The sequence below is a fragment of the Dermacentor andersoni genome, chromosome 2 (assembly GCF_023375885.2).
Source record: "Dermacentor andersoni chromosome 2, qqDerAnde1_hic_scaffold, whole genome shotgun sequence".
In the NCBI taxonomy this organism is placed as follows: domain Eukaryota; kingdom Metazoa; phylum Arthropoda; class Arachnida; order Ixodida; family Ixodidae; genus Dermacentor; species Dermacentor andersoni.
This window is the reverse complement of record NC_092815.1, coordinates 252,209,233-252,224,679: the sequence shown is the minus strand read 5'-3', so window position 1 is coordinate 252,224,679 and position 15,447 is coordinate 252,209,233. Positions and strand designations below refer to the sequence as shown.

Sequence of the window (15,447 nt, the reverse complement as noted above, 5' to 3'; positions counted from 1 at the left end):
AGCTGATTTATTTGAAGAAGTCAACATTTATGCGTACAAAACTGGGCACGATGAGTGCACATTCCAAAATAATTTTGGCATTTCGAGTGGGTCTTTCATGGAACTTTTATCATTTCATTTAGAGAATACCTATGTAATGTGGGAAGACAAAGTATTCAAGCAAAAGTCGAGGGTGTGTATTGGTGCCAAAATTGCCCCAATACTTAGTAACATTTTTCTAAGTTATGTTGACAGGAAAGTAGAGAAGGACTTAAATGGAAGGTATATTCGAATTGTTCGATGCGTGAACGACTTCCTAATTTTAGTTAGGTCTAAGGGTGCTGAATGTGTACCTGACTTAATCGATGTTTTTTCTAAGCATGGGTCTGGACTGAGCTTCACACATGAGATCCCACACAGCAACGACCTGCAGTTCTTAGATCTGAATTTGACCTCCTTGTCTAACCATGTATGCTGGCGATACGCTCCCAGGAGTGAAAAACCTCTTGTAAACTACGCGTCTTGTCACTCTAAGCTTGTTAAATTCGGAATTGTAACATGATGTATTGGTATGGCTGTCAAAAAATCGCGTACTCATCAAATGTCCAGTAGCCTGATGGTCCAAGGCCAGAGATGCAGAGAGGGCGGTTTTCCAGATTCTGTAATTGTGGCTGGTGCTAATAAGATTATAAAAACGCTGAAATGTTCGGAACAGCCCAAAGAAAATGTGGGGAAAAAAGTTGTTGTCATGCCTTATGAGCACGCGTTGTCACATCGTTTTAAGAGGGTAGGGGCCAAGTATGGTGTGAGGGTAGTTTTTTCTGCTCCGATGAAGCTGGTTAAATTAGGGGCAGCATTCCAGTGGAAGCAGGAAGGCTTTAAATGGTATGCTGCATGCAAGGTAAATCATGTCAATAAGTACATCAGTTGCAAGAAGGGCGCTGTCTACCAAATTCCTTTATCTTGTGATCAAACTTACATACGCCAGACAGGCCGTTGCATCAATATTAGACTAATGGAGCATGCCAATTCATTGGACAAAAAAGACACTAACCTGGCAAAGCATTGCAGTATTTGTAAATGCGTACCTTTCTTTGACGATACACAATTGTTATTTTTTCATAGTGACAAGACTACCAGAGAAGTCACTGAAGCATTCCATATCATCAGAAAATGTAATAGTTAGCAAAACATCTTTAACCTTGTCAGCGAAAGAAATGGCATTGCTGCATAAAGGGTAGATTGCAAGGCAGGTACAACGCGTGCGTATGTTGGCTGTCCGGAGTTTGTATCTGATCATCGATGTATGACCGGGCGCATGCGTGCCCAGTTTTGTATGTATAAATGTTGACTTCTTACTTCAAATAAATCAGTTGTAAGTTCAGCGCTGTGTTTGTCTCCTCTTTCTGGTCCTGTCGTCTAGCACTGTTTGAATTTTATTGTTACCATGGAACTCCAACTCGCCCAATCCGCTGCCCTTCTGCACCACAGCTGGACATATAACTGGTGGGGAAGAAGTTTGGGTGTGTTGGTGGGATACATTCAGACTGGGATACATAGCGCAACAAAATATGACACAGAGACAAGCAGAACACAGGACGAGCGGTGAGATGATGGGGTACGTGCTCGAATTCTGACTGACGTGCCCAGTCAAAATGCTCTGCTAGCAGCGTCGACTGCTGAGGATCTGAGGATTATATTCAGGCACCAGTTATATTCAGACTGGGATACATAGCGCAACAAAATATGACACAGAGACAAGCAGAACACAGGACGAGCGCTCACAGACAAGCAGAACACAGGACGAGCGCTCAGCGCTCGTCCTGTGTTCTGCTTGTCTCTGTGTCATATTTTGTTGCGCTATGTATCCCAGTCTGAATATAACTGGTGCCTGAATATAATCCTCAGATCCTCGACAGTCGACGCTACTAGCAGAGCATTTTGACTGGGCACGTCAGTCAGAATTCGAGCACGTACCCCATCATCTCACCTTTCGGCTAGGTGATTTCACCGCAAATTCAGGTACATTTCCAAGGCTGGTGGCTCAAGACCAAAGTAAGTGGACACCTGTGAGCCATAGAGGCAGGTGTGACAGTTGGCCAGAAGAGCACTTACTTTGTACATTCGCGGCAAATTCTGGCGGTACAGTTTTTGATTTTTGCGAAAGTCAACAAATGCAAATAAGCCTGAAATCTTGCCAAAACCCCATTCAACAGCTTGGCGCACTTTGCTCATTTCCTTGTTGAAACGCAACTGGTGCCCACTAGAAGATGTTCCGCTGTAGGGCTTCAGCAAAAGTGGCCTCAGAGGATATGCAGGATCACCATAGATGCAATAGCTGTGGCCCTGGACAAGCTTTTCTAGTTTTTCATTGGTCTTACTTATTCGGAGTATACCTGCAAGATCACAAAGTGGTTTTTGCACTCAGAATATGATGCAATCTTCCAAAACCGCTGCAACCAAGACAAAATAGGCAATAGTAGACTGTTTTATCAGTTGCATCACCTACCTTTATATGTTGCATGTTATTATCTGTGCCCTCTCAAAGTACACAAGGTAAACCAACCTACAGGTCTATCCCTATTCAGCCAAGTTTCTCTGCACATAGGTCCCTATACTCTGCAGTACAGCTGTGCCGCCTGCAATTGGGTCCTCGATTGCATGGGGTGCAAGGCAAGGTGCTGACATGGTGCAGTGCACCCTTGAACCTTGCTGCGTGTGCAACGCGGCAGACAACCTGCACTGCTTGCACCTTTTCAGAATTTTGTTTAACAAAACTAATTACTCCACACAAATGTGACAGTCGCACACCCTGTAAAATGTATTTGCTTTGAATTTACAATTACTGATAAGCAAGATTGAAATAAAGAAGTTAACCATGGAATGTTCTCGTTAGGAAATAAACTGGTTTTCTCATGAGAGCCCTAATTCAATTTCGTTCAGTATTCAGCATTGCTACAATTTTCTCATTTTATCACGCATTCATTCATACACACTCATTGTATAGCTACATTTGCTTTATCAAATAACATTGCCCTGCCACAAGTTGCTACAAATTATGAAAAATTATTTGTTTCAGTGCCCTTTCCTTCTAAACAGTTTAGAGTTATATTTTAAAATGTTGCCGTACAGTAGTTTGATATTTTTTGAAAACGTACTTGTTTTTGTCTGCCTACTTAGAATAATTATTACCTTCTTCAAATACATGTGTTACAAACATATGAGCCTTGAAAGCTGTTGAATTTTAGCTCAAGGTAATCCAGGGCATTCTCATTCTTGGCACGAGAAAAATATTTTACAGAAACTCTTTCAGAAAGAGCAATACAAGGTTTTTCAAGGCTGCACGACAAGTCGATGTTCTTGCTTATGTACTTTACCACATGTATTATTTTGCTAACCTTCGTTAATTGCTGCTTACTGAAAATGTACCGTCCTTGATCTACATATTGTGAATGCATTTATGCCAATGAGCATGTAACTGAACATGACGGCTGCGTCGATCACGTCTAGTAACAACTTGCGAATAGGAACTCTCGTCTCTGTTGGATCAACTCACCTGCATCATGTCGGCTGCCGAAGTACGGTCCATTTAATTGGCAGATTATGCTGTTTGGACACATGATCGACTGGTATTTTACAGCATGGGTGCGCTTGTGCCCGGAAAAAAACATCTTCTGATTTGTCGACGGGCGGCAGATAGCCCTCGCGGTGCCGTCGATGAATCCCCAACAGTGATCCAGGGGTGCACCTTTGGAATGCCCGGCCTGCAAAGTTTAGGTGTGAAAAAAATATAAATAAATAATGACGGGCACGAACCAAAATGTCCGATACCAACCTGCGAAAATTCCTCCAAGGTAGGGATGTCAAGCCAGGAGTGACTGTTCACGTCCTTCAAAAGGTGTTTGAAATTACTTTCAATGTGCGAAAGAACGATATTTGTCACTGATGATATAACTGAATAATGTCTCCCAAAAAGGTGCTCTAGATCGCACAGCCTGTTGGGGTACGAGAGCCGGCGTAGCGTAATACACAAACTCTCCTCTCCTGGCACAGTCACTCGTTGAGCTGTTGTGATGACAGCTGGCATCCTTAAGGCATTATGAAGCCTTGATATATCATTTTTTTCAAACCCGAAATACGACCTGAAAACACCAGCGTCCATGGTATCCATGTTCAGAAGTCCGTTGGCCGAAAGCGGGTCTCTTCGTGTGCTACCAAAAACTTCACACAGCAAAATGTCTTCTAGTTCCTTCCATTTTAATTGATTGAGTAGCACCGGGTCTTGCAAGATGCTCTGCCGTGTTGTCATGTCTTGCAGTGCTCTAGCAGTGCGATACACCGAAACTCTGGGAGAACAGCGGACGTGTCAGAGGTGAACAGAGATGAACACGTTTGTCACTTGTGTGCACGTTTGTTTATCCGGACCATGTGACCACCTTTTAGGTGTACTGAAAGAGCAAAAGACCTTGCCTTGGCTACAACACAGCGTAACGGCTTTGTTAATGTAAGGATTATATATATAAATAAAAAATGAAAATGCAATGTATTGCGTGAAATGCCTTCAGACATTTGGGTAATTCCAAATATATTGTTTTATTGCGGCAATTTTTACAACTTGAGTATTATGTTTATAGCGGTTTTACCTTCTGCGGCAAGGTGGCGCGTCAGGCGAGCACATGCCCATACATGCCTTTCCGACGCAGCCGGGCGCTCCGCTAAAACTGATTCTTCGCCCGCCGCTCCGCTAACTGTGAGCGGGAACGGGAGAGCGGAGCGGACCGTCAAAAACGTTCTGCTAAAACTGTCTACTTAGGCCTCGTAATTTGATCCAGCCTTAGATGAAGCGAACACATATCTCATATTACAAAATAAAGCAACGCGCCAACTTGGTTACTTAACAGTCGCTACGACAGTCTACACAAGAAATCGGTCTTTTAGCGTACAAAATGTATATTAGACCATTTCATGAGTACGCGTCGGTAGTATGGGACCCCTACACCTTGAAGAACATTACACAATTGGAGAAGATTCCAAGAAAATCTGCTAGATTCGTATTTAACTGTTATAGCTGGCACGTGTATCCGACTGCTCTTATCAACAAAACCAACCTCGAAACATTAAAATTAAGGCGATATAGGGAGCGACTGAAATACATGTATTTACTTTATCATGATATGCTGGGGATAGATAAGGATATGTATATTACTTTAGTTACCAGGCATGCAACACGATCTAATCATCCGAGAAAAATAAAGGAATTTTCATGCAGAGCAGACGTATTTAAAAACACGTTTTTTTTCCTTGGACGATAGGTGAGTGGAATGCGCTCTGCGCCAATACAGGGGAATGCCCGGCTGTCCAGTCAGTCTGCAACATGCTGAATAGCATTTAGACATGATATATAGCATTTAGACGTGACGTATGTATACGTATGTATAAATGTAATTTTCTTTTTTTTTCTTTTTGGCTTACATTACACCCAAATGCTCTTTTTTCACTTGCTTGTCATTATTATTTGCAGATTTTCGCTGCTCAACCAACCGAGCATGCGCGACGTCTTCCAGCATACCAGTATGAATGCGATTCCTTCTTATCAATATTCCGTTCTTATCAATATGCTCTGTAGAGCTCGTGCGGCTAGCAAACGTCCGTATTCTAAAATATATTGAGATTTTGTAAAGCTTTTTTGTTGGAATGCTCTGCAAGGCTCGTGCGGATCAGGGAATATGTCGATTGCAATGTATTGAATTCTTGTGATAATTTTTGCTGTTCATTTCTTTGTTCATCTCTCTATACCACTGCCCATTCCTGCCCAAGGTCTAACACTAAGGCCGGCAGTATCCTGTAAATAAATAAATAAATAAATAAATAAATAAATAAATAAATAAATTGGTAATACGGGTTAATCAATGAACGTCACATTCCACAGATATCGCGCCGACAGGGCTAAAAAGCTTCCCAAAGCCGTCGGGCATTTCAACCAACCAGGTCATAATTTTGATGAACTTGAACTCTACATCTTACAGTCAAATTTCTGTTCTGAACGAGAAAGAAAATATAGATAATCATACCTTATACATAAGTTGAAGACATTGCAATCAATAGGGGTAAACGCTTCAAAGGCAGCTTTAGAATCTCTTCGTTATGCTAAATTTCAAGCTATAGGCAACAACACTTAGTTTGGTTGCTTAGCGTTATTTCTCTTCTTTTTTCCTCCTTCTTTCACTTCTTTTTTCCTTTTATTTATTTATTTATTTGTTTATACCATTTCAGTATTTTCTTTTGTTTTTTCACGAGCACCGGTTTCTGTCGCTGCTTCTACTATCTCTTTCAAAGACATGATAGTCACGACGACCAGCGAAACAGGTAATAGAGGGCTGCTGTGCGTCGCGCATACATGCAATCAGATTACACAAGGTTCGGTGACCAGGCAGCAGATGAAATCATCGGCAACATTCCACAAACTTCCGATACATGCAGGCGCGTCGATAACACTTGTTAGGCGGTGACAAATGGTCACCCTTAAAAGATAAACAAGTACACGTGTGAATGCCCCCTCTTAAAAAGCACCGACCCAATGCCGAGAACAAAAGAAAGTAATGAACAAAAACACCCGTAGTCATGAAAAAAAAAATTTCGTCAGCGTGCGTAAAGGTCTTAAGACGCACTACGCGGACCACTCCGGACCGTTCGCAGCGCCGCGGCGAACGCGGAAGGCCGTCTGACACGACCTCACAGTCCACTTCACCAATAGGTCGGATGATCTTGTAGGGTCCGAAATAGCGTCGCAATAGTTTTTGACTGAGTCCTCGTCACCGTATCGGGGCTCAAACCTAAACGCGGTTGCCGGGCTGGTACTCGACGAAGCGTCGTCGGAGGTTGTAGTGTCAGCTGTCTGTGTGCTGCTGGTTCTTGATCCGGAGGCGGGCGAGCTCTCGGGCTCCTTCAGCGTGCTGGAGATAGGTAGCGACGTCAGGATTCCTTCGTCGGTGACGTGCGGCATCATGCCGTCGAGAATTGTCGTCGGCTTCCTGCCGTAAGCCAGCTTGAACGGTGTTATCTGTGTTATTTCTTGCACCGCCGTGTTGTAAGCAAAGGTTACGTACGGCAGGACCGCACCCCACGTGTTGTGCTCTACGTCGACATCATAGTCGGGAAGGGTCTTGTTCAGGCGCTCCGTGTGACCATTCGTCTGCGAGTGGTATGCAGTTGTCCTCCTGTGGTTTCTCTAGCTGTATTTCAGAATGGCTTGGGTGAGCTCTGCTGCAAAGGCCGTTCCTCTGTCGGTGATGAGGATTTCTGGGGCACCATCCCGCAGCAGGTTGTTCTCGACGAAAACTTTCACCACTTCGGCTGCGCGGCCTTTCGGCAGAGCATTAGTTTCAGTGAAGCGGGTGAGATAGTCAGTCGCCACGAAGATACAATTATTTCCGGATGTTGACGTCGGAAACGGTCCCAACGGATCCATCCCGATCGGTTCAAATGGTCGGCAAGGAGGTTCCATTAGCTGCAGTAATCCTGCTGTCCTTGTCGGTGGTGCCTTGCGTCGCTGACAGCTTCGGCATATTTTGACGTAAAGGGCGACGGCGGCGGTGAGACACGGCCAGTAATACCTTTTATGTATCCTCAAGAACGTCGGTTGGATCGCCAGCGGTTGGATCGTCATGCAGAGCGTACAGTACTTCTAGACGCAGCGCTGACTGTACAACAAGAAAGTAGTTGGCGCGGACTGGTGAGAAGATCTTCCCGAGCAGGTTGTTTTGTAGCGTGAATGAAGACAATCCGCGATTAATGCCCTAGGGATAACGTCGGTGTGCCCTTCCAAATACTCTACGAGGCCTTTTAGCTCCGGGTATGCTCGTTGCTATTTAGTAAAGTCTTCCGTTCTTATTATTCCAAGGAAGGCGTCGTCATCCTCGTCTTCTTGTGGCGGGAGATCGATAGAAGCGCATGAGGGGTAGTCGGCCAGAGTGTTTGTTCGTCCGGACTTGAGATTACCGTGACGTCATATTCTTGCAGTCTGAGGCTACACCGCGCCACCCGTCTTGAAGTGTTCTTTAAGTTAGCTAGCCAACACAATGCGTGATGGTCGCTGACGACTTCGAATCGCCTGCCATGTAGGTAAGGCCGGATTTTCGATGTAGCCCAAATGATGGCGAGGCATTCCTTTTCAGTCGTAGAATGATTGCCTTCCGCTTTTGACAGCGACCGGCCAGCATAAGATATCACCCGCTCAAGTCCGTCTTCCCGCTGGAGTATGACGGCATCGAGACCTATGCTACTGACGTCAGTGCAGATTTCATTATCGGCGTCCCCGTCGAAGAGCGCCAGTACCGGCGGTGACTGCATGCGTAGTTTCAGTTCTCGAAATGTGCCTGCTTGCGGCGTTTCCCAGTTGAACTCGAGATCACATTTGGTTAGATGTGTTAGCGGCTCCGCGATGCTTGAAAATTCCTTGACAAAGCGCCTATGGTTTGGCAACATGCCAAGGAATCTGCGCACTACCTTCTTGTCGACGAGCTGCGGGAACTGTTGTTGGCAGCTGTCTTCTGCGGGTTCGCGCAGACTGCAGATTTGCTGATGACGTGTCCTAGGAACAGAAGCTCATCGTAGGCGAAGCGGCACTTTACCGGCTTCAGAGTGAGCCCTGATGACGCGATGACCTCCTAAGGTGATCGTCGAAATTTACGGTGAAGACAGCGACGTCATCCAAGTAAACAAGACACGCCTGCCACTTCAGTCCTGCTAAAGCCGTGTCCATGACGCGCTGAAATGGTGCAGGTGCCGAGCACAGTCCGAATCGCGTGGCCTTCAGCTTGTTCTCTCTCGTCGACTTGTATTTGCCAGTAGCCAGACATGAGGTCCATCGATGAGAAGTACATAGCGTTGTAGAGTCGATCCAATGCGTCGTCTATCCATGGAAGGCGGTATATGTCCTCCTTCGGGATCTTGTTCAGTCAACGCTAATCCACGCAGAACCTTAGGGTCCCGTCATTTTTCTTCACTAACACCCACGGGCTTTTCGAAATGCCCACTGGCTTTTCGACGGCTGGATGACGTCGTCACGCAGTATTTCGTCGACTTGTGACCTAATAGTGTCACTTTCTCGCGTAGAAACTCGGTAACCGCTCTGGCAGAGTGGTCGAGCGCACTCTTCAGTTATTATGCGATGGTTTGAGAGTGGTGTTTATCGAATCCTCGATGACGTCGAAAATCAGTTTGTGTATCATCGCAGAAGACTTCTGAGCTGTTGCTTACTCGTGGGGAGACTTGTATTTATGTCCAAGTCTGGTTCGGGAACTATGCTCGTCAAGGTAGATCAGCAGGATCTAGGAGGACAACCGCATTGCTGCTTTCCACAATTTCCTTGATGTATGCGATTGTGGTGCCTTTGTAGACATGCTTGACCTCCTGGCCAAAGTTGGTTAGCATCACTTCAGTTTTCCCTCCGTGCAATCAAGCATTCCCTCGTGCGACGCGAATTTCACGGTCGGGCAGTAGACGATGGTTGTCATCGATGACGTGTTCTACGGTTGCGAGTGCTTCGGTGCCCACGGAAATAACGATGCTGGAGCGAGGCGGGATGCTCATTTGATCTACGAGCACACTCAAGGCGTGGTGACTACGAGAGCTCTCCGTCGGTATAGCTCAATCTTTCGACAGTGTTAGCGACTTCAATTTCAGGTCTATGATTGCACCGTGTTGCTTCAGGAAATCCATGCCGAGAATTACGTCTCATGAACACTGTTGGAGGATAACGAAGGTGGCAGGGTAAGTCCGGTCATGAAATGTAATTCTTGCCGAGCAGATTTCGGTCGGCGTTATGAGATGTCATCCAGTAGTGCAAATTTGAGGGCCTTCCCATGCAGTCTTAAACATCTTCCACTGGGCGGAGATGGGCCGACTTATGAGGGATTAGTCGGCTCCTGTGTCCACTAAGGCGTTGCCTGCGTGGTCGTCGAGAAGCACGTCAATATCGGTGGTTGTTTATCTTGCCTTGCAGCTAGGTCTTGGTGTCGGATACCCGCCATGGTTGGTGAGTGGCTATGGTGTTAGGCTGCTGAGCACGAGGTTGTGGGATCGAATCCCGGCCATGGCGGCCACATTTCGATGGAGGCGAAATGCGAAAACACCCGTGTACTTAGATTTAGGTGCCCGTTAAAGATCCCCAGGTGGTCGAAATTTCCGGAGTCCTCCACTACGGCGTGCCTCATAATCAGAAAGTGGTTTTGGCACGTTAAACCCCATAATTAATTAATTAATTGGTGTCAGATCACGGCTGCGTCGCGTTGACCCGTGGCTGGTACGTGGCGTTATCAGTTCTTATTTCGTCGGCGTATTCCTTGCTTCCCGACTTCGTCGGGACGGCGGCGTGTTGTAGTTATGTCGTCGATATAGTCTCTTCGGCGTCTTTATTGGCAGAGGAGGATCTTCGTCACTTCGACGAACAGTAACCATACCTCTATCGGTTGTTGCTTTTAGTTTTCCAGATATGGGAGAGCAGAGTTGCTCCGGGATGGGCCAGTGTAGTGTCGTTGCGGCGACATGTAGCGGCCTGGTGATGGCGAAAGGGATGGTCGTAGAGAGGTCTACTGAGTGGCGGCTAGGTAATCGGCCACGTCGCGATGGCGCTTCCCAAGCTGTGGACTTGAAGCGTTGACGGCGAACCCTCTCTGTCCCAAGTCGTGGTAAGGGCATCGGCGGTACACATGACCGGATTCTCCGTAGTGAAATCAGTGTGGGCGGTGCTCGGGGGCTCGCCAAATCTATGTCTTCCTCGCGTAGGTGCGTTGGGCGACGGGTGGGCATGCTGGCGGTAGCGTCGGCGGCGGCGGCGGACGACCGAATTGCGGCGTTAGAGGGCGCTGGCGCGGTCGCGGAGGGGGACGTTGACTTCGTGCGACGGCGGCATAGGTCATCGCTTCTGGCTGGGGCTGCGGTAAATGAGGTTGCACCTAAGGAACTCCAAGCGATCTTTCACGATGTCGGCGATTGAGGTGACATGAGGCTGCGATGAAGGCAAGACCTTGAGCAGTTCCTCGCGCACAATGGCCCTGATGGTCTCTTGAAGGTCGTCGGAACGCAATATTCGGATGGCGCACTGCGGCGTGAGCATGTGGCGGTTATATTGCCGGGTGCGCATTTCCAGAGTTTCTCTAACGCCGATGCCTCTGTACAAAACTCAGCTGCGGTCTTCGGCGGGTTGCGAATCAGTCCGGCGAAAAGTTCTTGCTTGATGCCCCGCATCAGGAAGCGGACTTTTTTCTCCACCGACATTTCTGGGTCGGCGTACCAGGAAAGGCGGGCCATCTCGTCCCTGAACATCACTATGGTCTCATTGAGAAGCTGTACTCGGTTTTCTGGTAGCGCATGCGCGCGGTTTACACACGACACTTGTGAATGTTTGCAGGAAGGCGCTTCAGAACAGGTCCCACGTCGTTAAAGTGGCTTCTCCATTCTCGAAGCACGACCTGGCCGCGTTTTCCATTACGAAATAGACATCTCGCTGCTTGTAGGCTATGGTCACTGCAGCGCACCTTGCTCAGCACGGCCACATCTTGTTTGTTGCGATGGTTAGCGCATAATATGAGGTCTATTTCATTTCTAGTCTCGCCATTCGGGCTCCTCCACGTCCACTTTCGGCTATCCCGCTTGCGGAAAAAGGTATTTGTTATCCGCATATTATTCTGTTCGGCAAACTCTACTAATAACCCTCCCCTGCTATTCCTAGTGCCTATTTTTAGGATTGGGGGCTCAATCCCGTCGCTCGTGATCCGTTGTCCAAAGTGGAGTCCGGCATGAATTGGAAAGTCGTGCTAGCTGGCCCATGCCATCGTCCAACGTATCCACGCTGAGGACGTTGATGAAGGGAAGCACTGCTTCTCATCGACAACGAGGAATACGGGTTTATTTACAATATTTATATCAGTCTAACATGACTGTTTGAGAAAGTACATCAGCCTAACATGACTGCTTGAGAGAAGTGTCAGTCCAACATGACCGCTCAAGAGAAGTGTCAGTCCAATATGAGTGCTCAAGAGAAGTGTGTCGAGCATCCTTACAACAGCAGTTTTTAAACACTCGGTCCTCCGGCGATACAAGGCGGCGAACGTTCGTTTCGTCGGCGCAAACTAACCGCCTCCCGCAGGACGGCCTACGGACACAAAGGCACACACGTTCGCATGTCCGGAGCCGACGTCAAAGGGGCCCCGTAGCACTCGGAGCCGTTCCGGGTAGCGCGTTGGGGAGTTTGGGAACAATAGTTGGCCCGCTGAACTCATTCCGTCACAAAGTCGATTTAGTCACGCTGTGGCTAGAAGTTGGCGGCGAAGCTCCCGGTATGTTGCCCTCATTGTCGTAAGCGGGTGGCGATCCTGCACGGCAGCTGGCCATTCTTAACAGCGCCGGGATGTTGCCTTCATAGTCGTAAGTGGGTGGCAATCCTGCACTGCAGCTGGCCATTCTTAACAGTGGCTCCATGGCCCGAAAACTCTCGACGGTCTAGCGCTGACAACCGCTGGGCAGCAAGAGAATGGCTGGTGGTCTGGGGGTGATTGATGCCTTGGCTTGCAGCGACCACTTGTGTATTGATGTCACCGCCCCAAAACATCTAACAAGGACAGGCAACTGCAAAATGAACCTCACAACACAGCTCAGCGCCGAGATGACGTACATTGGCTCTCACTTTAGACCCGCTAGGCTTCAAAAAAAAAACATCATAAGTGCAGAAACAAAAAAAAATGCTGCATTTCGCTATGCCAATTTCTGAAGCGATTTCGTGCTGACAAATTCAGCAATCATGGAGGGAATCCTGCTAAATGAATGAGAGGAGATGTTCCTGGCTTAAAAAAATTAACACTAGTAACCCTAAAATTTAGGCGAGACCCCCAAACGCAGAATTCAAATTAGCCTGCTCAAACCATCCGCATTGCTATACAACTTTCCCTTCTTATATCTAACGGAGAAGTTGTACTCTTGGAGAGTGAGGCTCCATCGGAGCAAGCGGGCATTTTTGTGTGACATTTGATTGAGCCACGTCAGAGGACAGTGGTCTGTCTCGAAGATGACCTTCGCTCCGTACAAGTAACACGACTTCTGGGTGGCCCAAACTAAACAAGCGCATTCCTTCTCTGAAGCGCTGTAGGCTTCCTCTGTTACATTTAGTTTACGGCTGGCATAGAGGATAGGATGCTCCTCGATATCGTCGCCGACCTGACTAAGTACCACGCCCACACCTCTGTCGCTTGCGTCGCATTGAACTATGAATTCCTTTGTGTAGTCTGGCGCGCGAAGCACAGGACGAGAAACCAATAGCGTTTTCAAACTTTGGAAAGCGTTCTCTTTGTCCTTGTCCCAGTGTACGTTACTCGGTGCTCTCTTTCAGAGGGCGTCCGTTAATGGACTTGCCATTTGCGAGTAATTCGGAATGTACCGTTGATAGTACCCCACAAGTCCCAAAAATGAACGAAGGTCTGTTTTCGTGCGCGGCTGAGAAAATTCTCCAATTGTAGCTATTTTCAGCTCGGCCGGCCGTCTCATGCCCTGACCGACAACATGGCCCAGATAAGTAACCTGCGAACAACCAAGCCTACACTTTTCCGCTTTCATCGTTAAGCCGGCTTCCCTCACCCCTGAGAACACCTGTTTGAGGTGCGATACGTGTTGTTCCCAGCTGTCCGAAAAAACTGCTACATCATCAAGATAGGGAAAGGCGAACTCCTGCAAGTCTTTTAGGACAATATCCATTAACTTAGAGAAGCTAAACGGCGCGTTCTTCAGCCCGAAGCTGAGTGCGAGAGGGCGAAAAGTGCCTACAGGTGAGATGAATGCGGCATCGCGGCTGGCACTTTTTGAAAGGGGAACTTGCCAGTACCCCCGCACGAAATCTATAGTTGAAATGTATTTAGCAGCGCTAACGCTTTCAATTCGTTCCTCAAGGTTGGGTATCGGGTACAGCTGATCCCTACTGATGGCATTTAACTTCCTGTAGTCAACACATGGACGAGGGTCCTATTTAGGGGTTTCTACCAGTATTAGCAGTGACGGGTAGTCACTCTCGGCGGGCTCAAAAACTCCCAACTCTAGCATGCCCTGTATCTCTGCCTCCATAATCTCTCTCTGTCTCGGAGACATCCTGTAAGGCTTTGATCTTACTGGTTCGGTTGATGTCAGCTCAATTTCATGCGTTATTAGTTCGGTTCTACCCGGCCGATCGCTGAATCTGTCGAGATATTCCCCGAACACCTCTTTTAGCTCATCTAGCTGCTCGAGGCTTAGAGTGTGCGAGCTTCCCGAGTGTTCTACTACTTCTTCTAGGCCGATTTCAGAGTTGGAGGTAGCCCTATACTCCTTAAACTTGGTACTAGTGCCATCCTGCTCTTTGATGGTATAGTTAACGACTCCGCTCCGCTGTATATACGGCTTCATCAAATTGCAGTGATATATCCTCACCTCCTTCCTGCGACCGGGAATTTTCAGAGCATAGTTAGTATCTGAAAGTTTGTGCAACACTTTAACGGGCCCGCCCCAGTGAACTTCATGCTTGTTCTTTCTTGAAGGTTTGAAGATCATTACCTGGTCTCCGGCGTTAAACGTACGAAGCCTCGCATTCTTGTCGTAATAGAATTTGGCGTTCTTTTGAGCTACTCCCATGTTCTTTCCGACTAGTTCTTGGGTTGCGCTTAGCCGTTCCAGCAGTTTTAGCACGTATTCAACCACTGTTGGACTCTCCCCTCTTTCCTCCCACATCTCTCTTAACGTTCTTAGTGGAGAACGGAGTGTCCTCCCATACACTAGTTCTGCTGGCGAGAACCCTGTCGCTTCATGTGGAAGCGTTCGCAAAGCGAACAAAGTTGCCGGCAGACAGTTCTCCCAGTCCTCTTTGTGCTCGTAACAGGGCGCACGCAAACCTCGCTTAAGCACCGAATGCCACCTCTCTACACTGTTTGACTGAGGGTGATAGACCGAACTGTGTATTAGCTTTACTCCGCACTTCTGCAAGAATGTGGAAGTCAGTGCGCTCGTGAATACTGACCCTTGATCTGCCTGAATTTCGGCTGGAAACCCAACTCGTGCAAACACTGTCAAAAGCGCCTCTACTACTTCGGTGGAGCTGAGCTCTTTCAAAGGGATTGCTTCTGGAAACTTGGTAGCCGGACACAGCATGGTAAACAAGTACTTGTCGCCCAATTTTGTTTTTGGAAGAGGCCCTACTGTGTCTATTACAAGTCGTCTGAAAGGCTCTGTTATTAAGGGCACTATCTTCAGTGGAGCTTTCCATGTTTCTCCTGGTTTACCAGAATGCTGGCAGGCGTCGTATGATCTTACAAAGTTTTCTACGTCTTTGAAACAGCCAGGCCAGTATTATTCCATAAGCAATATTTCCTTTGATTTGTTTATGCCCAGGTGGCCGGACCACCCATTTCCATGACAGACACTCAAAAGGTCCTCCCTGAACTTAGTAGGTAC

At 47.4% G+C, this 15,447-nt stretch overlaps 1 protein-coding gene across 1 annotated transcript; it reads right to left on the bottom strand.

The window, feature by feature from the left end:
• Positions 1-1,986: 1,986 nt before the first annotated feature.
• LOC126539845 (uncharacterized) lies at positions 1,987-11,095 on the bottom strand. Its single transcript, XM_050186670.3, has 4 exons — positions 10,935-11,095; positions 3,815-4,325; positions 3,536-3,743; positions 1,987-2,375 (listed from the first exon to the last, which is right to left on the bottom strand). Exons 1-4 carry the CDS (start codon positions 11,093-11,095, stop codon positions 1,987-1,989), a joined length of 1,269 nt encoding a protein of 422 aa, XP_050042627.3.
• Between the last annotated feature and the right edge of the window lie 4,352 nt (positions 11,096-15,447).

What these genes read in the sequence shown, in the direction of transcription:
- LOC126539845 (XM_050186670.3), bottom strand. Translation starts at nt 11,095, where the DNA reads ATGCTCACGCCGCAGTGCGCCATCCGAATATTGCGTTCCGACGACCTT. An exon ending in CCTTGGAGGAATTTTCGCAG is followed by an intron (nt 3,744 to 3,814) that starts GTTGGTATCGGA and finishes TAAACTTTGCAG; the next exon opens with GCCGGGCATTCCAAAGGTGC. An exon ending in CGGCAGCCGACATGATGCAG is followed by an intron (nt 2,376 to 3,535) that starts GTGAGTTGATCC and finishes GTGATCTTGCAG; the next exon opens with GTATACTCCGAATAAGTAAG.